A 26482-nucleotide genomic window follows, 5' to 3' on the forward strand; every position below is an offset into this window, starting at 1 on the left:
ACACTCAAAATGTTGCAAGTAAAATGTTCTTGTAACTTGTCACATTAGAAGAACATTTATAAAGAACATTGAACATCTCATCTCTCAATGATATCCTCAAAACAGTTTCCTAATGTGGCGGAGAGAATGTTGTTATTATGAAACTTTGACAATGTTTTTTTAAGATCATTGTACAACTTGTTACCTCAGAAACATTACTAAAACATCCTTTGAATGTTGCAGTTAAAATGTTATATCTTGGTTTGCATTTAACGCTATAGGAACATTTTTTAAATGAGAAAACATTCTTAAAATATTCATTAAACATTATATTCAAATATATTCTTCAGAACATTAACCAAACTTTAGGGAATGTTAGCCAAACTTCTGAGAACGTTCCCTGCTAGCTGGGATTATTCTTAAAGTGAAATCTTCAATGTCTAGTGTGTGTGAGTGTGTTCTGAGCTCAAGCTGTTGTAAATCCTGCCCACTTCTTTGCATTGTCAGCACATGCTTCAGTCTGAGAGTGTTTATAGTGCTGTGAGTTTAACACTTCATGACTGAGAGCAGAACAGAACACAATCTTCATCATCACACAAGACACAAGAACAACAATGAACACCATCATCATCTTCATCTGGACCATTTCACTCTTTATTCAAGGTAAGACAAACATGTTGACTCTGGTTTTGGTGTTCTTGTAAAAGTATATGATGATAGTAGTTTTAAACACTGATTGATTTTCTTTTCTCTTCTTCAGGATCCAGAGGAGTCACTCTGACTCAACCTGAAGTTAAAACTGTCCAACAGGGTCAAACAGCTTCAATAGAGTGTCATATAGATGTAGGAATATACAGCAACTACTTAGCCTGGTATCAGCAGAAACCTGGAGAAGCTCCTAAACTCCTGATTTCTTACATAAGAACCCTTCAGTCAGGAACTCCATCTAGATTCAGTGGCAGTGGATCAGACTATGGCAGTGATTTCACTCTGACCATCAGTGGAGTCCAGACTGAAGATACAGGAGATTATTACTGTCTGAGTTTACACAGTGGTCCAGTGTTCACACAGTGATAAAGAGTCGTACAAAAACCTGTGTCAGTCAGACGTCACAGTGACTGCACTGATACAGCTGAGAGATACTGCAGCTGCTGATGGACCATCACACACAACACAATGGGGTATCAAACCTTTCACACACTTAATTTAGTTATTATGATGTAATTAAACATGTAACACAATCTTATATCTCTTATTAAAATGTGGAGAAAATACGAGTGGTGAGGATCAGAAAGGGCTTTATTTATCAACTATCCAGTGCAGGACACAATAACAGTAGTGTTTTTAATTATGCAGGCTTTCTCATCCGCTATTGAAGCTTGCTGGTTGGTGTGAGATGCATTCTGGGATACCGGTCTGTCTGAAGTCCACACAAGTCTCCTCTCGATGCGTCCTCGATAAAAGGGACGGATCAAGAACTCCTCCGGGGATTTACATTAACATTACATTAATGCATTTGGCAGACACTTTTATCCAAAGCGACTTACATTGCATTTTAAGGTACACTTTTTTTCAATTTGTGATGGCCCACGATGCAGCCACACATCAATGAGCGATGATGTCGCACTCACCCTCACACTGCTTAGTTAGTTTATAGGGTAGTATTTCTGTTCTTTCACTAAATGATTCAGTATTTATAATTTTCAGCTCGATAATAAAACACTTAATGTTTCAGTTAGATATTTATTTGCGGTTGTAGTACATCATTTGGGGGTTGTACACGCAATAATATTGATTTCTTTGAGTTTAAGTTACCATTGAGCTGCGGTGAGTCGGCGCTGCTGGTGGTGAGCGGGGACTTCCGGTACGCTGTCCGTGCAGGCAAAGGTCCGGCCTGCTGCTTCGTCTGCCGTTTTGGTTCCGCTTGCCACTACCAATCAACAGATAGACTGTGGGGGGGATGGGATGTTTGATATTAGGTTTATTAAGAAAATGTCTTGTTTCTTTCCTTTGGTTCTATATTGATGTAAGAGCAGTTTAGGTTTATTTTGATCATTGGCCTGGCCTGTGAATTTTGATTGTATTTAGATTTAAGTTTGTGGTTTGTCTCCCCTCCCCCCTGTGTGTTTAATATGGATTAGTCCACTGGTATAAATGTGGCCCAAATGTTCTCTTTGGAGGTCAGTTCAGGTTGGTTTCAAATATATTAAGTTATTTGAGTTTAGTTTTGTTCTGTTGACCTCCTTTATAGGCCGAAATATTTTATTTAATTATTTTGACTTAAGTTTCTTTTGTTTTGAATCTTTCTGTAACAGCTTGGATTGATTAAATATTCTTTTGGAAACTATTTTTTATGATTTGCCTCTCTTTGACTGTTCGGTCCCTCACACAATTCTTGCTTTCCCTGGGAATCGAACCCATGACCTTAGCATTGCTAGCGCCACACTCTACTGGTTGAGCTACAGGGAATGACAATTATTACAAGTTATGAATACAAATACAATATGAATGTGTTTGAATGTATTTCATCTGCCGGGATGACAGAAATGATATCATTACATGAGGACGTAAAAGAACTGGTGATCTGTTTGTTTTAACCGGTTCACTGAAACGAACTGTCCGAAAGAACCGGTTTGCGGAAAACAACCGAACTTCCCATCACTAAACACGAGTACAGACAAGAACACATATTGAGAAACGGCCACTGTCTCCATCCGTGTGTGTGTGCGTGTGTGTGGACTTTCATCAGAAGTTCAGTGCTGATCCAACACACTTTAAACACTGAAATATCAACCTCAACCAAAATGATGGTTTGGATCAAGACTCAACATTGTATCAATGTCACCATGATATCAGGAACAACACAATCACACACAACACTGATCACAGCACACACACTAATAACACTATATCATTACAGTCAACATCAATCTGTGTTTATGAAGAGAAAGAGTCAGTGTTTTAATATGATCATCATGTTTTAGGTGTAATATATGATCCCTGTCAATCAAACTGAACAGACTGCATTCAGTCACTTCTGCTGTCTGGACGAGATGCTTTCCATTTGACCACAGAAAGATTTACATTCTTACACAATTACTGTCACAACGGACAATTCTTGATTTGAGATTTATTATATTTGTATATATTAAAGTTCAGCCCCTTCTGTAAATGTAAATGTGTAGCAGAAGTGAAAGTGGTCTGTTCCAGTCCAGATCCTGTAACCAATCAAAGAGTGAGACTGAAAATCCCATTTGCATTGTCAGGGTGGAGTGATTGTGATCCTCTCAGAATAGAGCAGCTCTGTCTCCAGAGACCATGTTCAAACCCCAAGAGCTTTATTTGACATTTACTGCTACATCAACCTTCTGAAAAGCACCTGCATCTTCATCTGTTAGTTGAATGATGTTGTCAGACACAAAGTGAACTTGTTGAGAAGCTTTATTGAATGTTGCAGCAAACACAGCAGATTGAAAGATCACACAGTGCTTTGACACACGCGAGCTCTCTTTCAGTATTGAGTTGTAAATCACTACAGCTGCAGCACTAGACTCATGTGAATCCTGCCTGACACAGGACACTCAGATACGGCTCATCTTCAGGAGAGAAACATCAGCACTCAGAGCTCTTGTGGAACGAGACCTCATGAGGAGGAGCTCCATCATGTGTTACTCTGCAGACGTACACCTCTCCCTCTTCCCAGCGTGCTTTGCTGAGGGTCAGGACGCTACTGCGGCTGTAGCGGCCATCGTCCTGCTGGCTCTCTGCGCTGGTCAGAACCCCCTCGGTGACCTCTGACCCGTCCAGTGTCCAGCTCACCAGCGCCCCCTGTGGAGAGTAAGAGCTGAGCAGGCAGAGCAGTGCGGCTGAGTCTCCAGAGATCTGCAGAGAAGAGGGCGGCAGCAGAGACACTGAGGGCTTCACTGTGGGACCAGCTGCAGGAGACAAACACAACACATTCACAAACACAAAGAACACACACTGCACTTTCATTCACAGCATTTCAACAGCAGGACAAATCACACTCACAATCTGATCCTTCATGTCCTTCAACATCACTACAGCTGATATATATATATATATATACAATATACAAACTACACAATCACTATATACATTTACATCAAACCTCATCAATCAAACTGAACATTGTAATACACCGACTGATTTCATTACAGCAGTTTTTAACTCACAACATAAAGTTCTTACATTTTACTGAGATATTCAACTCAATTTCAAACAGAATTAAAAGTCACACATAAATTGTGTTTGTATTATAAAGCACTGAATTATAATCACAACATGAGCAAAAGAGATTCAGTATCATTGACTGAACGACAGAAAGTACAACATTTACATTCTGATGTCAAATCTCTTTTCTCCATGTATGATATCTACAATAAAAGATGAACTATATATGAACTCAGTGTAGAAATAAATGAAGGAAAACAAACCTGTAATAAACTCAATAAACTCATAGTGAGACGCTTTATGGAAATATGTTTAGATTTTGTTGTTGAAAGGAATAATGCCGTTCTTCTGAATGTATAAACATGACAATATCATTGATTCAGATTAAATAATTATTACACAATATCAGAAACACTTAAAGCCTTTATACAAAATGCATTATAAAAGTATTAATGCATTAATTATGAATTGTTATACACATTATAATGCATGTATGATCTCCTGAATAATTTTACCACAGTTATAACACATTATAATATTATCTATTCATTGTTACACCTTTAGAAATTATAATACATTAAAACTCACGACAAACAACCAACGCAACAAGGAATTTGCAAATATTATAATGCATTTTAACTTTGGCTACAATTATTTATGAAAAGATATAAGGCATTATAATCTCCATTATGAATATCTTTATAATGCATTATACATAAAGGCTTCAAGTAAAGTTTCAGCACAATATCTAATAATCATTATCATTAATAAATGTTGTTCTTGTTTCGACTGTAAAACACTTTCTGAAATCTAAACTGTATTTTTTTATTCGGTAATTAAATAGACAGACTTACCGATCACCAGTTTGGTTCCTCCACCGAATGTCCACCACAGTGATACAATCTAATGAAACGCTCGTACAAAAACCTCTATTCCACTCGAGTGAACACACACTCCAGCAGAGAGAGAGAAACAACACTTCAACACACTGATATTAGAAGCTCCTCAGCTCTTCTCAACACTCACTCATTCAGATTGACTCAATGATTTCTGATATAACACTGTTTAAAGAAATATATTTGATGAGCTGTGACCTCTGAGGTGACCTTTGACCTCTTTGATCATGGATGATGTTGTGGAGTTTCTCATAATGATGCTTCTGTTCTTCATATGCAGCTCAATCTTCAGGATTCACAGAAAAATCAAATAAATAATCATTAATTCTGAACCTTTCAGATGCTCATTGTTTAATCTAGTCTCATATGATCTGATTATGAGTCCTGATGAACTTCAGACATGTGGGAAATAGGCAACATAAAAATATTCCCCAGATAGCGACACGTCAACATTGATTTCAAAGACCATAATGGACATTTTTTCTGGTTGACTCTAAATATAGTAAAATGGATTTATCTAGTTCATGATTTCTCATTGTTAGCCTGCTCTTAAAGGTGTAGCACATAACTGAACTCAAACAGAAATAATCATTATTGTGTTTGACAAATATGTTTAATCTACACTCATGATTCTCATCATTTCAGTGGCCTAGAAAAATCTTCTTCTGTCTCTCCGTATATTGGCCATCATGTTGAGATCACATGACCAGCTGAAATCGACTCACTTTATCTTGATAGCATCATATCATCATAAACATTCACTGGATATAAATGAAACTGCATGACAGTGAGTAGATTATTTCTACAGCGGCACTGAAAGCTGAAAATGCTTCATCCACTGATAGATGACAATATAAAGTCAAACTCTAGTGTCTCATCAGCCTGAAAAACAAAAACTAAATATATCACAACTAATTTCTCACCTTTATTTAGCCAGGAAAGTACTCGTTGAGATTAAAAATCTCTTTTTCAAGAGTGTCCTGGCCAAGATAGGCAGCAGTACAACCATACATACAACACATAATACACAATAACATAAGACAACTAAAATAGCAGATACAACGACCACAAATCCTTAACAAATCATGCCGAACAACTACAGCCAGATGCGGCTGCTTCCAAGTCGGTTAATATCCTCTTAAAAGTAACCAATGAGACAAGCTTACTAAGTTTCAAATGTTTCTGTAACTTGTTCCATGCAAAGGGAGCAGCAAAGTTAAAGGCCTTTTCCCAGCTCAGTTCTAACATTTGGTACAGGCAGAAGAACAAGATCCTGGGACCGAAGATTGTAAGTCCCAATATCTTTTACACTGATGTAGGTCAGAAGGTAGGATGGAAGAAGACCTAAAATAGCCTTATATATAAAAACATACCAGTGTTGAAGTCTCTGTGTTGACAGAGAAGACTATCCAACACGTTCATTCAGTTCACAGTGGTGAGTGAGGACTTTAAGACCAGTGATGAACCTCAGAGCTCCGTGGTCTATAGTATCCAGTGCATGTACACTTTGAGATGAAGCGTGCATATATAAAACATAATAATACATTATACAATTGTGTAAATAATTATACAATAAATGTGTATAATGATTTATTATATTATATTAATCACTGATTATTCTGAAATGAAATATTCTGTTGAGTGTGTGAGTGTGTTCTGAGCACAAGCTGTTGTAAATCCTGCCCACTTCTTTGCATTGTCAGCACATGCTTCAGTCTGAGAGTGTTTATAGTGCTGTGAGTTTAACACTTCATGACTGAGAGCAGAACAGAACACAATCTTCATCATCACACAAGACACAAGAACAACAATGAACACCATCATCATCTTCATCTGGACTCTCACTCTCTGCATTCAGGGTAAATATCTTCTATAAATATCTTACATGATAAACAATCACATCTCATTTACAGACCAATAACCATTAATGAATAAATGTCTTATTTCAGAGAGCTGGGGACAAGTGACAGTCACTCAGACTCCAGCAATAAAATCCGTCAAACAAGGAGAAAAGGTTACAATCAGCTGTAAAACCAGTCAGCCCATTTCTGGCTGTAGTGACTGTGTGTCTTGGTATCAGCAGAAACCTGGAGAAGCTCCTAAACTCCTGATTTATTATATAAACAGCCTCCAGTCTGGAACTCCATCTAGATTCAGTGGCAGTGGAGCTCGATATGGAACTGATTTCACTCTGACCATCAGTGGAGTCCAGACTGAAGATACAGGAGATTATTACTGTCAGAGTTATCACAGTGGTGGTGTGTTCACACAGTGATAAAGAGTCGTACAAAAACCTGTGTCAGTCAGACGTCACAGTGACTGCACTGATACAGCTGAGAGATACTGCAGCTGCTGATGGACCATCACACACAACACAATGGGGGATCAAACCTTTCACACACTTTATTTAGTTATTATGATGGAAGTGAACATGTAACACAATCTTATATCCCATAATTAGTCTCTGTTTCAGACTCTCTCCCCCTCATACATTCACACAAACACAGCTGCTCACAGACGTGACCTGTTTTCTGAATCCAGCGTATCATTAATAGTTTTGTGGATTGAACTCTTGGAGCTCTTCCTGTCTAACCGAGTCAAGGACGATCTCAGCAGTCCAGAGGCTTCAGACACTGACAGTGTTTCATTATAAACTGATGAACATGAACAAACCTCATCTCTCCATTAGTCCAACTCTTCTGACTCATTTCAGAGAATAAAGTGTCAGACAGTGAAACTCATATTTGCATCATCAGGTGATTGTGTTCCTCTCAGAATAGAGCAGCTCCATCAGCAGATGTTCAGCGTCCTCACAGGAGCTTCATGTTACTGGAATCCACTACTTCTCTTCTTTCTGGAGATATCCTGGCCTTACAAACTAGACAATAAACTCTAATGTTTCTGTGGAAGACACAATTACTTTAATTTTAATTTGCTGAGAGTCATGAAAATTTAGAAATTGAAACATTAAAAGCAGATCACGTTACAGTAAGGATGTGTTTGTTGCGCTAGATGAAAGTGTTCATTACCTCAACGAAGGACAATGTACTGTTTATCTGTTTCATATCCCCTTCTTTATTTTTCTAAATAATAATAATTAATAATAATAATTCTTATTTTTAGTCTGCACGCTCCCATTGGCCAGACATCGCTCCATCTTCATGGGCTAAAACACATGAATGAGCCTGTGACTAATGTTAAAAGTTATCATTATCATTAGTACACAACACATTATCATGATTTGGGGTGGCTCTTATAATGAATTGTTACAATTTTATGATCACTTAAACAACAATGATAGGAATATAAAACTGAGCATGGAACATTCCAAAACGGCGATTAACTCTTCAGATCTAACCATTTCTATTGGCAAAGATGGGAAACTCCATACTACTGTATATTGTAAAACAACAGATAGGAACACTATGTTGAAAGCAGATCGTTTCCATCCAAATTGGCTAAAAAATAATTTACCTTTTGGCCAGTTTCAACGTCTTAGACGGATTTGTGATACCGATAATGAATATGAAGTGCAAGCTAAAATCCTGTCCAATCGATTTTTAGAAAGGGGCTATCACACAGAAATTGTACAAAATGCTTATAAGAAAGCCGAGTGTATTTCTAGACCAGAGCTATTCGAGAAGAAGACAAAACGATCCTGTTCACTAATCAGGCTTATTTAGTGACAGAATATAGCTCTTTAGCCAATCCCATAAAAAGGAGTATACACTCAAATTGGAATCTCATTAAAAGTGATCCTGTTCTTAGAGAAGTGTTTTCTGCATCTCCAAAAATTAGTTTCAAGAGGGCTCCAACTCTACGAGATAGGCTAGTATCTAGTCATCTTCCTGCTCAAAAACAGACCACTTGGCTTAACAGACAATTAAAAGGTACTTATAAATGTGGGTCTTGTAACCATTGTTCTAACATTAAAGATGGCAAAGAATTCTGTAATTTTAAGACAGACAAGAGGTATAACATAAAGACATTCGTTAATTGCAACACCACTCTTGTGGTATACAGGTTATCATGCCAATGTGGATGTTTTTATGTAGGCCGGACCAAGAGACGTCTCAAAGACAGAGTATCGGAGCATAAAAATGCCATTAGAAAAGCTCATTTAGATTACCCTATGGCAAAACATTTTCAAAATGTGCACAATAGTAATCCAGAAGGACTAATGGGTTTAGAAATGATCAAAAAGAGCATTCGGGGTGGTGACCGATTACAATTACTTTTACAGAGAGAAACATTTTATATATATATATGAGTTACAGGCCACAATACACCCTGGTTTGAATGAAGAAATAGATTTCAGCTCCTTTTTATGATATGCCTTTCGTTGCTATGTAACCTCCTAGTGGACCTTCTCTGTATGTGCATGTGATTTGTCATTCAGGTGTTTCTGATCAGCATCTATAAAAGAGTAAATTGGTTAATTGTAATACATACCCTGAAGAAGGCTGTTTGGGCCGCTACGCGTGGGTTGGTTTTTTCTCACATGGCTTTTATACTTTCTATCATGAAATAGCCAGTTTAATAAAGGCTTTTTATAATTTTCTAAAGAAGAGTGCCTTGGATTTCCTTCTACATTATCGAGCTTCTTCAGTTGTCATCAGTACTCACACGTATTGAGCAACATGTTGGTGTCCTCAATGGGCTGCAGCTTCCTTGGTGTAGTAGGGAAGGGTGGTAGCTTAACGCCTATACAGAGGAAATAATGTAAGACTAAGAATATCCATCTCCAAAAATATATAATCTTAAAGAATCTGATTCATTTAGAAACTGGAATTGTAAATTAATTAAGTGAAAACATTACCCCTGACACTCTCGTCCGAATCCGTTAATTCTGCAAACATTATTCATAGACATTGATGTCTCAAATTTCAGGCCCAATTTGAACCAATTTTATATTTCAAATGTATAACGTAGTTGAGAATGAGAAACACATAATTTCTAACAAAACCCTTTTTTAGTGCGCTTCCTCGTCGATCTAATCTCCTCATCGTTCTCCTCCTCTGCCTGACTGGTCGGGTTTAGGTGTCACATTCAACACAAAATATTTCCACATGGTCATTTATTTCATTTTCTATTCGAAATTTTCCTGAAGTAATTTTTATATTGATTTATGTGAATGTCATCCAGTCATTCTGGGGGTTAATTTTGTCCTTTATAGCTTTGTTCTGTTTTTGTAATGCTCATTTTATGTGGCCATTGTTACATGTATGGTCTGTTTCGGTTGTGTTTTTCTCCCTGTGGTTCTTGCTTTGAGTTCTCACATGTTCCTTTGTTCTCCGTTTCCCGCCACTTGTCTGTTCCCATAGTTACCCTCATCAGTTTAGTTCCTGTCAGCTGTGTTTAGTTAATTGTCATCGTTGTCACCTGTCCCCCTCCTTTAGTTAGTCATCAGTGTTGGTATTTAGTTCTCCCCTGTTCAGTCACTCTTTGTCCGCTCTTATGTTATGTTACTCTAGGTTTAGTTACACGTTATATTATGGTGGGTGATGTTATGTTCTAAGTCTTTTTTAAATAAAGCCCGTTTTGTTTGGAAGTCCTGGATCTCCTCATCTCTGCTGCATCCAACACCCGTAACAGCCATCTGACACTTCTCATTTCTCTGTCGCTCCAGCTGTCAGGAACTACACCCTCCTCCTCTTGGGTTGATTTCAGCATCAGAGCACGCCAGTCTTTCTTTATCATCTCAACAGCTTCTCATTTATCAAGAAGAGTATAAGGATCACGTCAATGTTACAGCAAATGATTTACTTATGATGATTGCTCAGATGGTTGCTGCGGCTTTATCTCCATCAGCTCATCGTATCTATTGTTAATGAGAACAGCAGCGTGTGTGTGTGTGTGTGTGTGTGTGTTTGTTTATGGTTGTAGTGTCTATTTCTTCTATTAACCTGTACAGGGTGAAAAGATGCTTTACAAATGTATTTCAGCTGATTTTATTAGCCCTTTTTCTCACTCTGGAGATGTAGAGATCTTGGAGGTTGGGCAAGGGGGAAGCAATAATCCTCTCCACAGTCTGGACTGTTCGCTGTCGTCTCCTGATGTCTGATGTGGTTGCTGACCCAATCCAGAGAGTTACAGAAGTCATAGAAGAGACTCAATGACACTCGAGGAGAACTGAGCCAGACGCTCCTGTGGGATGTTGAACTTCCTCTGCTGGGCCTTTTTCACTATAGAGTCAATGTGGGTGTCCCGCTTCAGGTCCTGAGAGATGGTGGTCTCCAGGAACCTGAATGACTGCTGCCACAGTGCTGTCCGTGAAGATGAGACCCTTCTCTGACTACATTAGGATGTGTGAGTTAAACTGTTGGTGAGATGGGAAGAGAATAATGCACCGCTGACGTAAGCTACAGCACAACGACAGTTTCACAGGTGTGTGTGTGTGTGTTTGTGTGTGTATGTCTGTGTGCACGTGTATGTCTGTGTGCTGGGAGTTGAGAAACGGTGAGAAAATGTCTGGTACCCGGTAACTTTATCAGTAATAATAATATTAATTTATTTCTGTTTAACGGTTCCTGAACTCTGTAACTAACTGCTGCCAAGACTAAATCATCCATCAACACCGCCGTGTGTGATTTGTTCACATACGAGCAGCGGTAGGTCTATATTTTACGGTCTGTGGTCTAACGTTATATCTGTGGACGCTTGCGCAGAGAGATATTGAAAATAAGTGAGTGTCTCTCACACAAAGAAACTCAGTTAACATAAGCAGTTAAAATGACAAATTGTGGTGTTTTATATTTATACCATATGATACAGTTAAGCAACATCACACGAGTGCTGTTTTCCTGAATAGCATACCGTCACGATTGAAAATGACACTGATTCAAAATGTATTTAACCAGGTTAATCTCATTGAGATATAGAATCTCTTTTTCAAGAGAGACCTGGCCAAGATAGCAGTACAAATTAAATCACACAATCACAAAAACACAAACAAAGGCAAAGACAAGTGCATTTCAATTAAATCAAAATGACATTAATTAAAACATTTGCATGTGTGGATGGAGTCATGTTCTATAGATTTAACATAACCTTTAAACTCATTTAAGGAAATTAGACGTCTGAAGTTTAAGTGTTTTCTGTAGGTCATTACAATTTGAAGGTTCAACGAACATGGAAGCTTTTTTGAACATCTCGGTCCTGGCTTTAGGTACATCAAATTAAATAATTTTCTGGGACCGTAAACCATAAGTATTCTGTGTAAAAGAAAATAAATCAGATATGTAACCTGGTAGCCTGCCTATGATACCCTTATATATAAAGATATAAAGGTGAGTAAGCCGGCGACTTGACAAAGAGGGCAAATTCACTGTGGAGTAAAGTGTACAGTGATGAGTGAGGGGTCTACAATTCAAAATAAATCTTAAAGCGCCATGAAACACAGAGTCCAACATCTGAAGACACTTTGATGGAGTATTCATATACAACAGATCACCATAATCAATCATAGATAGAAATGTGGCATCGACTAGCCTTTTTCTGGCAGAAAAAGTCAAACAAGATTTGTTTCTAAAGAAAAAACCTAGTTTCAATTTCAACTTTTTCTAGATTCTGTAAATGAAGCTTAAAAAAAAGGTCATCATCAATTGAAAATCCTAAATATTAATAAGATGGAACTACCCTGATCAGTAAAAATATTCAGGTCTGACTCATTTTCAAATTTCCTTGAGTTTGAAAAGACCATTACTTTGGTCTTCTCTGCATTAAGCACAAGCTTTAATTGATAAAGCTGAGCTTGCACTCTACTGAAAGCAGTTCATACGCCTTCTTAATGGTAGTTGCACAACAAAAAATAACTGCATCATCTGCATTAAAATGGAAAAATGAATGTTGGACATTTTCCCCTAATCAGTTTATATAAATGGTGAATAAAAGTGGCCCAAGAATGGAGCCCAGATTGATACATATTTTGACGTTAGGCCATCAACTTGCGTAGCTTGAGTCCTGTCAGCAAGGCAGTTGATAAACCCGCCCACAGAGCGCTGAGACATGCCTATACTGCCGTGCAAAGGCAAAAGGCCGTAACTTCGTTTTTGGTCAAATGAGTTATTGACATTTTTGGGACATTCAAGACCTCCTTTATCATGTGGATAAATATCGTTAGTCAATTATATTGTTTTTTCGAGAAAATTATGGATTGTCTTAACAGTAACTTCCAAAAGCCCAGGAGAAGCCAAGGCAGAACACCGTAACAGCAGTTACCGCTCTTTGCCTTTGTTTTGGACCGCTCAAACTGAGTTACGGTACTCTGCCTTTGTTTAGCCATGCGTCCAAATTAAGTTACGGTACCGACATGCAGTTATGGTGTCCCGCCTTTGTTTTACTGTCTATTAAAGTTTGCCGCGTTTAAGTTACGGTGTAGTCTGTGTAGAGGAGAACCGGGGCGAAAGTAACGCGGGACTTAAGTAACAAAGTGATTTTCTCAAGTCAAGTGATTTTCGTCATCGTTTCCCGCGTTTGGATCCGAAATATAGTTTTCGAGTACGAAAAGTAAATTACTGAAGCGGTACTTTTTTTTCCAATTGCAAGCTGTGTTTCTCGTTTCATGTGTCGCAGTAATGATCACTCTACAGATTATTTATTGCTGTTACACATCCTGAAGGTTTGTCTTTTCAGAGTTTTTCAGTATGAAAGTAAATCGTGTTTAAATGTCAGGACTTCCTGTCGGGACGAAAGTAACACTTGTTACTTTTGTCCCACTTTTATATATATAATGCATATTATGCTAATTTAATTTTCATATTGTTCATATTGTTGAAGAAAAAAATTATCAAATAGATTGACATTGCACACAAAAATATTCTAAACAGGCAAGTTTGTATTGTCAGGTTATATTTGAAAAATTTGATTAAACTTAAAATTGAAAATGTAATTATTATTTTTTTGCAAAGATAAAGTAGCTACAAAATATGTTTGCAGTTACATATTAACAAGGTCATAGTCAGGTATATTTAATAAAAACAAGAGTAGACCTCAATCTAAAAGTTGTCCTTTTAGGCTAGGCGATTTTCATTCAAAGATGTAAAAGTAATTAAGCTATGTAGCCTATTGTATCATTTTTTCACTAGATTAAAACATTAAAAACATATTGCAATAAATAATTACTCTGTTTAGCCTATGATTGGCCAATCCGATCCAGTCAGCGCTGTCATTAGAGCGAGATAGCCAGACTTAACCCTTGATTAACCAGCGGCACTATTTGCTATTTATCTTATTCCAATCCCATGCATTTTTACATGATTTGTTATTTGTTCTATTTTTTATATCTTTGCATTATATATGCAAATGTTTACTCATTAGAAATAATCTTGTCTTGTTCATATAATTCAGTGTCACCTATCAACCTGTAAGTTTTGCTGCACACCAATGAAGATACTCTTTACAAGACGTATTGTGTCCTTAATAATGGCATCAGAATGCAACCAAAGCACATGATGGTAATAAGAAGATGGCTACAATTAATTGTAAATCATCCAAAATAATTGCCATGATCATTAGATTTTATACAGCTGTTACTATATTGATTTTGTAAATGGTGATCAGCAACCAAATATTGATAATATGGAAGTTACTGCCTTTTGCCTTGGCATGACTCCTCATTGTTTGCAGACAATACAAAGGCAGAGTGCAGTAACTTCAAAATAGGATTCAAAAGTCAAGTTTGAGTTAAAAAAATTAATAAATAAGTGTATGTAGATAATTTTCATTACTAAAACATCTAAATGCCAGATTTCCAGTGTCCTACCTATAACTAATTTGGCTGGACAACAAAAAAATCTTTAAAGTCATTTTTCTCCGTTCCACACTCCAGTGAGTTAAGGTCTTTAGCCTTTGGAGGGCAGTATACTGATCAGTCTCTGAACTAGTATGCTATGGTCTACTGTGTCAAAAGCCTTGGGCAAATCAATAAACAGAGACACACAGTGTTTCTTTTCATCCAGCGCTTTGACTATATCATTAATTACTTTTATAGCAGCAGTGGTAGTGCTGTGTTTTTTCCTAAAACCAGATTGATACTTAGATCAAATTGACCGATTATTTAAATACTCCTTCACCTGTTCACCAACCAAAGATCCCAATACTTTGGCCAACGCTGAGAGTTTGGAAATGGGTCTGTAATTATCTGGTAAGGTAGGGTCACCTCCTTTCAAAAGTGGTAAAGCATGGGCGTAGGTTTAGGGGGGGACGCTAGGTACTAGTCCCAATCAACATTTTAAAGGGGGGGTGAAACACTCAGTTTCAGTCAGTGTCATGTCAATCTTGAGTACCTATAGAGTAGCATTGCATCCTGCATATCTCCGAAAAGTCTTTATTTTTTTTATAATTATATAAGAAAGATGCGCTGTTCCGAGTCTTTCCGAAAAAAGCCGAGCGGGTGGGGGCGTGTCGTGTGGGCGGAGCTAAATAATGACGTGTGCTCGCCGCTGCTATTGTGTTGAGTCGAGTGCGTCGTAAAGCTGTGTCATCCCTAACAGCGGGAAAAAAACTTTATTTTCAAAATAAAAATATGGCTTTTAATCAGATACAGCCATACATCTATGATCCGGAATCAGACCCAGAGGCTGCAGTTGAACAGGAGCAGCAGCAAAAACGACTAGAGCAGGACGTCTCTATGTGGTACAAGTTATACACTAACTATATAATATGCTTAGCGGCTTGTGTTATTTACATATTTATACTTGAATTATATCGTCGTATTTTTGTCTTTGAAGGTGTACATGTGGGAAGTGCAGTTGTGCACGTGTGTGTGTGTGTTTACGCGTGGTTTGTGTAGACAGTAAGCGGACTGGTTTTGCACGGCAGGCTAAGTTAGTGTTTACATTGAAAGACACGGAATAGTAGCGCATTTAAATGAAGGAGCGCGCTTATTTAGTTCAACATATTTCCCCACTCTTTGTGTATTGTTGTTTGGAGTGCTTTTACAATACACAAACATAAAGTTACACATATAGTGGCCAGCTAAACAAATGTACACGCACTACACATCGCATGCTCCATTGATCAATTAACTATACGTGATCATGTTTGGGCTACTTGATGAGCATAGGCAAAAACACAGACATTTGAAGCAGTCTCACTCACCGCCTGCGGTTCTAACGTTGGGACCTTTATCGTTGGGACTGCTCCATCCTTCAGCATTAGGCGATCGGAAAATCCGGCGTCGAGCTGGGCCTTGTTTATGAAACAGTCGGCACCGAAATGCAGCGAACAGATATAAACATTCGCGCAACTCAGTTGCTGATCCGGAAAAGCAAATTCCATCCACTGTTGCCTTAACGCGGGGTTTTGGGGAATCTGTGCAGGACTGTCTTGGTCTGGCAACCAAAAACGCACTTTTTTGGTGACATTGTTATGTGCACATCACCTGTTCAGCATCCTACAAGCCAGCGCTTTGATGGGCGTAGCCTGTTGCTTTCGCTCTCTCCCTCTCTCTCTCCCTCTCTCTCTCTCTCTCCCTCTCTCTCTCTCACGCTCTTCCGGTAGAATTGTCCGTAAGGCCCATACAAGGAAATTCCGCCCCCATTAACGTCAAAAGGGGACGCATGATCTCAAAAAACTTGCCGAAACTTATGACTAACCGGAAGTAGTATTTTTGACAAAGAAATACTCCCATCAAACGTCCACCTTAACTTTTGAAACTTTGTCTATGTTTAGTATGGGATTCCAAGTCTTTAACAGTGTAAAAAGATCAGTATGCATGAAACAGCATTTCACCCCCCCTTTAAGACGGCAAAATTGTCCCCACCAATATTTTAGCAAACTCCTTCCTGCTGCTATATATGGTCCCGTATTTACAAGCAAAATGACGCGTCCCGCCGTATCAAACCGGGACGCGATGCACAAGCTTGGGTTTTAGCGGCTTTGCTGCTGCCATGGTGACGGAGTCTCGAGAACATGCGCTGTAAACTTGCGCGGTTTTTTAAAAAACATGTCGAGCTCGCGTCCACCGTTTAAACGCTAGAGGATTTCCAGATATAGGGCTGAATAGAAAAAAAGGTATCAGTGAGTCTGTCCAGTAACTTACGATGAACCCAAGACAAACTGCACCCTTTGCAGAGAAGCATTTCAGTGTCTCAGACTGTCTGACTGAAAGCAGCAGCGATGACGGACACATCCGTGCTTCTAGGTAGGCCATTTAATGGATAATATATTAATATAATATTCCATACATTATCAAAGCTTGGCAGACTTATTTTTCTAGACATTAGACTGGTTAATTAATAGATTATAGCCTAATTAATGTTATTAATATGTATAATTTAGCTATAGGCTATATTAATAATAAATAATCCTGTCATATAAAGTTTGATTAAAAAAAATTTTAGATAAAAATGGGACAAATAATTGCATAATAATATATTCATAATAGTAAATTATTATAGAAAATTTAATTTAATTTTTGAATTTCAGAACATTTTTGTCAGTAAAGTGCTGGTTCGAAATGACTGCTTAAAGAGACAGTGCACCAAAAAAGTAAAAATCTGACAATTTCCTCACCCTCAAGTTGTTCCAAACCTGTATGCATTTCTGTTATGTTGAACTCCTACCATGGAAGGAAATGGTGCCCCCAAAGCAGCCTGGTTACAACATTTCTTCAAAATATCTTCTTTTGTGTTCAGCAGAACAAAGAAACTCACACAGGTCTGGAACATCATGAGGGAGAGTAAATGGTGGCATAATTTTTATTTTTGGGTGAGCCATCCCTTTAAAATGCACCAATATAGGCTACTAAAGAGTTATTTAGAAATAAATAAAATAATCAAATGTAAAATACTATAAAATGTGTTCTGTTGCAAGCTTGCATAGGCCTACTTGATTCCATGTTTATTGTTGAGCTGTTGTCATTGTTTAATTGTCACTCTTATCACTACTATCACTCTTTAAATGCCATCAAAAACTGAATCAAAATTTGAATCAAAAACTGATTCAAAACTGATTTGAAAAAAAAAACTTACACACAAAATAACTTATTTTCAATATAAAAAGTGATTGGGCATGATTATGTAGCATTATGGCTTTACAATCAAAAAATGTGGTTATAATGGAAGTCAATGGGGCAAAAACAGCCACAAACAGTAAATGAGGGAGAAACAAAAACTGATCCTGTACAAAAACTAACAATGCATCAAATCTAAAGTTGTTACTAATCTTTGACATGCTCAATAATGTGATAAGAGGTAAAAAAAAAAATCCAGTCCACAATCATTTTTTTATATTGAAAATAAGTAATTTTGTGTGCATGTTGTGTTTTTTTTCCAAATCAGTTTTGAAAATCATTTATGAACTTGGCAAGTAAAGAGTATTTTGTTTTATTATTATTATGGTACTGGATTGGGCCGAAAAGCCTCATAAATTAATAATCGTATTAATTCCTATACTATGGGGCATTTCCATACTCAGTAATAAATAATAGACTATATAATCTGGGCAAACCTGGTGGGATGTCCCCACCAAAGCTGAGACCATACCTACGCCCTTGTGGTAAAGCATATGCAGACTTCCAAACCATTGGCATTTTGTTTGTGACTTAGTGAACGATTAAAAAGATGAGTCAGAGGTTCAGCCTGAGTGGGGCCTCAGTCAAGATGAGTCCGATTTCAGCTAGGATATCTGCAGCTAATTTTAAAAAGAAAGGCTCTAAGTGATCTGGGCCAGCAGGTTTTCGAGGATTTAATTGTTTCAGGGCTTTATGAACATCAGCAACAGAGAACAGGTTAAAATTGAAAGTTTTGGCAGTAATAAAAGTATAATTTATCGACTCCGACACTATAGGGGCAATAGAATTAAACAAACACCCAGATGATACAAAACGCTCATTAAAACAATTTAACATTTCTACTTTGTCAGATATAGACACACCATTCTTAACTAAAGATAATGGTAAACCTGTTGGTTTAGTCGTGTAGATAACGACTTAACACTTTTCCAAAACTTTTTTGGGTCATTTAGATTCTCTGTGGTTTCAGATAAATAAAATTCAGCCTTAGCTTTTCTGAAAAGTGAAGTAAATCTGTTTCGCAACCAACCGTCTGAAAACCATCCAGCATCATATGACCCTTCCTTAACAATTGATTAACATAAAGTCACTTACATTGTAGATGCAATATTGACTGTTTTTGTTCAATTTCAGCAGCGAAAATAGTTCCAAACACAGATCACAGCAGAACCGTAACACGTCTCACAGCACCAGTGTGTGTTACTGAATGATTCAGTGTTTGAATGAATCGGACCTATGACCTGTTCATAGACGACTGCCTCATTCTTGAATGAATCAGCCGTACTATAGTAAATTACGTGTTCTTTTTAGTTGTCTAATTCAGGTGTTTTCAAACTGGGGTCCGGGGACCCCCAGGGGTCCTCCAGAAGGTTCTAAGGGGTCCCCAGAAAATGTCACAGAATAAAGACAAAGCCAAAATGGATCAAGTCTACCGAATATTCTAATTGGTTCATTTCTAAATGTTTCTCTCTTTTCTTGCCGTATACAATCCAGAATTGTATATGCTTTCTGTATGAATTGTTTGCTTTGTGTCTCTAGTGACTTTTTCTCATAGTCCCCCTTTTTTATATATATTGTTTTCTTAACATAGTATGTACACAAGCATGCATTTATTGTGAAAGTTGTATACAAATCATTTTTTTAATTGAAAATGTTCTTCTTCAGGTTTATACATCAAACATTAATAACCAATTTAAGATGGAAAACAATATGTTGTATTTACCCTCAAAAAGGTTCATCATATTTGGGGGTCCTTGGCATTATAAAGTTTGAAAACCCCTGGTGTAATTTTTCTTCAGAATCATGGGAGATATGGATTATCAATTTATCATGGAGCTCTAACCACACAGAATTAACTAAATGAAGTGGACATGGGTCCATGATCAAATGTAAATATGTTCATCTTTCTCCAGAAGAACGGATAAACACTGTGTGTCCTTTTGCAGCCTTCCTGCATCCCCAGCCATGTTGCTCTACACCACTGTATGCTCTTTTACAGGACAAGATTGTTCATTTCATTTGTTTTACATTCATTTGTTTTTGTATAAGAGTAATTTGCTCAAACATGAGCAAGAGTTTATGAGTTTAACATGAGTTTATTTTACTACAAATAATTATTTTATTTATTTTACCTTACAAAAAAATAAAGCAATGTAAATTATGTTCTCAATTTTTTTCTTCTTTTCATTAAAAACAACACAAAGTACGGATAAGAATACCATTAAAACCCTCAGGAGTCATGTAAGGGTGGATCGCCTACAGTGGTTCTGACTGCAGGGTTGCCGAACGACTAAAGAAACGTTATCAGCGTGATGGTAGAAAACTGCACATTTCTTGTCTATAACCACCCACTGCAACTTATACCAACGACGGAAATAAGCGCAGTTACAATAGCAAAATATGTGGGAGAGCGTTGCTTTAATGTGACTATATTGTATTGCAATAGCGAGCACTTCAAAGTCAATACCAAACCAAAACTAGTTAGCAAATCATTTATAATTGAAAGAATTTAATGACAAAATCCGGTTATGGTTACACTTAAAATAGTTACAAAATAGATGAATGAGATGATAAAACTTATACCATTAATCGTACCCAGCATGTTTAGAATGTTACCTGAGAGAGAGAGAGAGAGATAGAAAGATAGAAAGAGAGAGAAAAAGAGAGAGCAAAGAGAAGAGCCAAAGAAGGCCCTAGAAGAGACAGCCAGAGAAAAAGACAGCGTCAGAGGAAAGAGACCCCCAGGGGAAAAGAAAGACCGTCAGAGGAAGAAGACCTCGAGCAACAGTTGTAATCTTCTTTTATACATCCCTTGACCATGTGACTGAAACCCTGAGACATTCAAACTGACCAGTCAGACCAGACTTTCCCCACTGTACTACAGGTGTGGCACCATTTGGCCTACAGGCCCTCAACATCTCTTTGTCTTTAGGAATCCCAAACAGCCCCACTGATAAGAGAGAGGGGGGTGGAACACAGTAAAACAAATGTCTTTGTTCAAAGAAAAATATCAAAATATCTTTGATTATTTTGGATTCTTTCAGTCACAATACAAATAAAACTACTGAACTAACTCAAATAACATTAGTCAGAATGGAAATGATCATTGTGTAACTCTAGTGTGTGTGAGTGTGTTCTGAGCACAAGCTGTTGTAAATCCTGCCCACTTCTTTGCATTGTCAGCACATGCTTCAGTCTGAGAGTGTTTATAGTGCTGTGAGTTTAACACTTCATGACTGAGAGCAGAACAGAACACAATCTTCATCATCACACAAGACACAAGAACAACAATGAACACCATCATCATCTTCATCTGGACCATTTCACTCTTTATTCAAGGTTTGTACTAAACTATTCAGGATTAATCATTCCTTTAACTTGTAAAATATATGTAATTTTCATTTCTGTTTTCTTTCAGAGTGTAGAGGACAGATCACAGTAACTCAGAGTCCATCAATAACAGCTCAACCAGGACAAGACGTCAGAATAAACTGTAAAACCAGCAGTAGTGTGTATACTGATAGTTATGGTAATCGTTTAGCCTGGTACTCACAGAAACCTGGAGAAGCTCCTAAACTCCTCATATATTTCGCAACAACCCGTTATACTGGAACTCCATCTAGATTCAGTGGCAGTGGATCTGGCAGTGATTTCACTCTGACCATCAGTGGAGTCCAGACTGAAGATACAGGAGATTATTACTGTCAGAGTTATCACAGTGGTGGTGTGTTCACACAGTGATAAAGAGTCGTACAAAAACCTGTGTCAGTCAGACGTCACAGTGACTGCACTGATACAGCTGAGAGATACTGCAGCTGCTGATGGACCATCACACACAACACAATGGGGGATCAAACCTTTCACACACTTTATTTAGTTATTATGATGGAAGTGAACATGTAACACAATCTTATATCTCTTACTAAAATGTGGAGAAAATGTGAGTGGTGAGGATCAGAAAGGGCTTTATTTTTCACCTATCCAGTGCAGGACACAATAACAGTAGGCTTAATAACTTGTGGCTCGTGCACAGTCTTCACACACACAGTCAAGCGCGTCAATCTAACTCAGACGTGTCCCTGCTCTTAATATACAATCATTGATGAACATCTCTGATTTTAATGAAGAAGAAACAAACTATATCAGGGCAGATAGAGACCACCAGACCACTAGGAACTCCAATATTAACAGCGGATCAATGTATTTATTCACCAATGTGAGCAATCTTGGGACTAATAATAATATAATAGAGTTTAATTCACTGTTCAGTGTCTTTATTGGTCTCCCTAATGTTCAAGTCATGGTTACGGCCTTGCATTACGTGACACGATAACAGTAATATTTTCCACTGGATCTCACAACTCGGCAGATTAAATGTTCAAATAAGCGCTCTCTTTATCAATAAACGACAGATTTGAGCTTTAAACAACTACATTCTCACCTTAAATACTCTTAAAACTACATTTTGTGACACATTAACAGTCGTATTTTTAATTATGCAGGCTTTCTCATCCGCTATTGACGCTTGCTGGTTGGTGTGAGATGCATTCTGGGATACCGGTCCTTTATATTTAATTTCAATGTTGTAATTTCATTTTTAATTCAATTTGAAGTAGATTTGTTACGTGGCAGTATTAATTAAAGTTTCTTAACAGTTAAGATCAAATGATCTGCATCTCTTGAGCTGCATCCGCCATCCCATAATATCCGTCATCACTCACATTAATGCACGACGCAGACTAACTGCACAATGTGTGTAAACCTCCAATACAACTATAAAGAAATTATTCCATCACAATTCACAAATAAATCTCTCAATCAAGTGACTGTGTCTATAGGATTATACGCAACTTTTACACAACATTATAATATTATTTTCAAATAAACTTTTATATTATCATTATTATTAATACAATTATTATTGAACTGTTGATATTAAAGCAGTGGCTGGGACAGATTTTAAGGATCAGCTCAAGATGCATCTAATCCTGTTTACATGAAATAAGCCGTTGCTATGACAGCAAGTCCAGGATGAGCGTCAAAGAACCAAACAATCGGAGATCGCCAACAATCAAATCCAGCGAACTGAGTTAGCCACGAACGAACAACGGACCCCTGGTTCTTCAATAAACGCTGATATTAGTCCATCATCTGTACACTTTAAACACGGAAATATCAACCTCAACCAAAATGATGGTTTGGATCAAAACTCAACATTGTATCAATGTCACCATGATATCAGGAACAACACAATCACACACAACACTGATCACAGCACACACACTAATAACACTATATCATTACAATCAACATCAATCTGTGTTTATGAAGAGAATGAGTCAGTGTTTTAATATGATCATCATGTTTTAGGTGTAATATATGATCCCTGTCAATCAAACTGAACAGACTGCATTCAGTCACTTCTGCTGTCTGGACGAGATGCTTTCCATTTGACCACAGAAAGATTTACATTCTTACACAATTACTGTCACAACGGCTGATTCTTGATTTGAGATCATGATTTTAATGATTTATATTATATTTATATATATTAAAGTTCAGCCCCTTCTGTAAATGTAAATGTGTAGCAGAAGTGAAAGTGGTCTGTTCCAGTCCAGATCCTGTAACCAATCAAAGAGTGAGACTGAAAATCCCATTTGCATTGTCAGGGTGGAGTGATTGTGATCCTCTCAGAATAGAGCAGCTCTGTCTCCAGAGACCATGTTCAAACCCCAAGAGCTTTATTTGACATTTACTGCTACATCAACCTTCTGAAAAGCACCTGCATCTTCATCTGTTACTTGAATGATGTTGTCAGACACAAAGTGAACTTGTTGAGAAGCTTTATTGAATGTTGCAGCAAACACAGCAGATTGAAAGATCACACAGTGCTTTGACACACGCGAGCTCTCTTTCAGTATTGAGTTGTAAATCACTACAGCTGCAGCACTAGACTCATGTGAATCCTGCCTGACACAGGACACTCAGATACGGCTCATCTTCAGGAGAGAAACATCAGCACTCAGAGCTCTTGTGGAACGAGACCTCATGAGGAGGAGCTCCATCATGTGTTACTCTGCAGACGTACACCTCTCCCTCTTCCCAGCGTGCTTTGCTGAGGGTCAGGACGCTACTGCGGCTGTAGCGGCCATCGTCCTGCTGGCTCTCTGCGCTGGTCAGAACCCCCTCGGTGACCTCTGACCCGTCCAGTGTCCAGCTCACCAGCGCCCCCTGTGGAGAGTAAGAGCTGAGCAGGCAGAGCAGTGCGGCTGAGTCTCCAGAGATCTGCAGAGAAGAGGGCGGCAGCAGAGACACTGAGGGCTTCACTGTGGGACCAGCTGCAGGAGACAAACACAACACATTCACAAACACAAAGAACACACACTGCACTTTCATTCACAGCATTTCAACAGCAGGACAAATCACACTCACAATCTGATCCTTCATGTCCTTCAACATCACTACAGCTGATATATATATATATATATATACAATATACAAACGACACAATCACTATATACATTTACATCAAACCTCATCAATCAAACTGAACATTGTAATACACCGACTGATTTCATTACAGCAGTTTTTAACTCACAACATAAAGTTCTTACATTTTACTGAGATATTCAACTCAATTTCAAACAGAATTAAAAGTCACACATAAATTGTGTTTGTATTATAAAGCACTGAATTATAATCACAACGTGAGCAAAAGAGATTCAGTATCATTGACTGAACGACAGAAAGTACAACATTTACATTCTGATGTCAAATCTCTTTTCTCCATGTATGATATCTACAATAAAAGATGAACTATATATGAACTCAGTGTAGAAATAAATGAAGGAAAACAAACCTGTAATAAACTCAATAAACTCATAGTGAGACGCTTTATGGAAATATGTTTAGATTTTGTTGTTGAAAGGAATAATGCCGTTCTTCTGAATGTATAAACATGACAATATCATTGATTCAGATTAAATAATTATTACACAATATCAGAAACACTTAAAGCCTTTATACACAATGCATTATAAAAGTATTTAATGCATTAATTATGAATTGTTAAACACATTATAATGCATGTATGAGCTCATGAATAATTGTAACCACAGTTATAACACATTATAATATTATCTATTCATTGTTACACCTTTAGAAATTATAACACATTAAAACTCACGACAAACAACCAATTTCAGACGCAACAAGGAATTTGCAAATATTATAATGCATTTTAACTTTGGCTACAATTATTTATGAAAAGATATAAGGCATTATAATCTCCATTATGAATATCTTTATAATGCATTATACATAAAGGCTTCAAGTAAAGTTTCAGCACAATATCTAATAATCATTATCATTAATAAATGTTGTTCTTGTTTCGACTGTAAAACACTTTCTGAAATCTAAACTGTATTTTTTTATTCGGTAATTAAATAGACAGACTTACCGATCACCAGTTTGGTTCCTCCACCGAATGTCCACCACAGTGATACAATCTAATGAAACGCTCGTACAAAAACCTCTATTCCACTCGAGTGAACACACACTCCAGCAGAGAGAGAGAAACAACACTTCAACACACTGATATTAGAAGCTCCTCAGCTCTTCTCAACACTCACTCATTCAGATTGACTCAATGATTTCTGATATAACACTGTTTAAAGAAATATATTTGATGAGCTGTGACCTCTGAGGTGACCTTTGACCTCTTTGATCATGGATGATGTTGTGGAGTTTCTCATAATGATGCTTCTGTTCTTCATATGCAGCTCAATCTTCAGGATTGACAGAAAAATCAAATAAATAATCAATAATTCTGAACCTTTCAGATGCTCATTGTTTAATCTAGTCTCATATGATCTGATTATGAGTCCTGATGAACTTCAGACATGTGGGAAATAGGCAACATAAAAATATTCCCCAGATAGCGACACGTCAACATTGATTTCAAAGACCATAATGGACATTTTTTCTGGTTGACTCTAAATATAGTAAAATGGATTTATCTAGTTCATGATTTCTCATTGTTAGCGTGCTCTTAAAGGTGTAGCACATAACTGAACTCAAACAGAAATAATCATTATTGTGTTTGACAAATATGTTTAATCTACACTCATGATTCTCATCATTTCAGTGGCCTAGAAAAATCTTCTTCTGTCTCTCCGTATATTGGCCATCATGTTGAGATCACATGACCAGCTGAAATCGACTCACTTTATCTCGATAGCATCATATCATCATAAACATTCACTGGATATAAATGAAACTGCATGACAGTGAGTAGATTATTTCTACAGCGGCACTGAAAGCTGAAAATGCTTCATCCACTGATAGATGACAATATAAAGTCCAACTCTAGTGTCTCATCAGCCTGAAAAACATAAACGAA

General features: G+C 37.4%; 4 gene segments (V, D, J or C); 2 read left to right on the forward strand and 2 right to left on the reverse strand.

Moving 5' to 3' along the window:
- The first annotated feature begins 556 nt into the window (after positions 1-556).
- On the forward strand, positions 557-1053 carry LOC137065577 (immunoglobulin kappa variable 1-9-like). The segment is given in 2 exon segments: positions 557-642; positions 740-1053. Coding segments are annotated over 2 exon segments (363 nt in total).
- A 2538-nt stretch (positions 1054-3591) lies between these two features.
- Positions 3592-5319, reverse strand: LOC137064326 (immunoglobulin lambda constant 7-like). The segment is given in 3 exon segments: positions 3592-3914; positions 5025-5073; positions 5284-5319. Coding segments are annotated over 3 exon segments (408 nt in total).
- Positions 5320-6826: 1507 nt separating this feature from the next.
- Positions 6827-7399, forward strand: LOC137064628 (immunoglobulin kappa variable 1-8-like). The segment is given in 2 exon segments: positions 6827-6925; positions 7016-7399. Coding segments are annotated over 2 exon segments (375 nt in total).
- Positions 7400-24096: 16697 nt separating this feature from the next.
- LOC137064385 (immunoglobulin lambda constant 7-like) lies at positions 24097-25835 on the reverse strand. The segment is given in 3 exon segments: positions 24097-24419; positions 25541-25589; positions 25800-25835. Coding segments are annotated over 3 exon segments (408 nt in total).
- Positions 25836-26482: the final 647 nt, after the last annotated feature.

Source organism: Pseudorasbora parva, chromosome 25, assembly GCF_024679245.1.
Source record: "Pseudorasbora parva isolate DD20220531a chromosome 25, ASM2467924v1, whole genome shotgun sequence".
In the NCBI taxonomy this organism is placed as follows: Eukaryota; Metazoa; Chordata; class Actinopteri; order Cypriniformes; family Gobionidae; genus Pseudorasbora; species Pseudorasbora parva.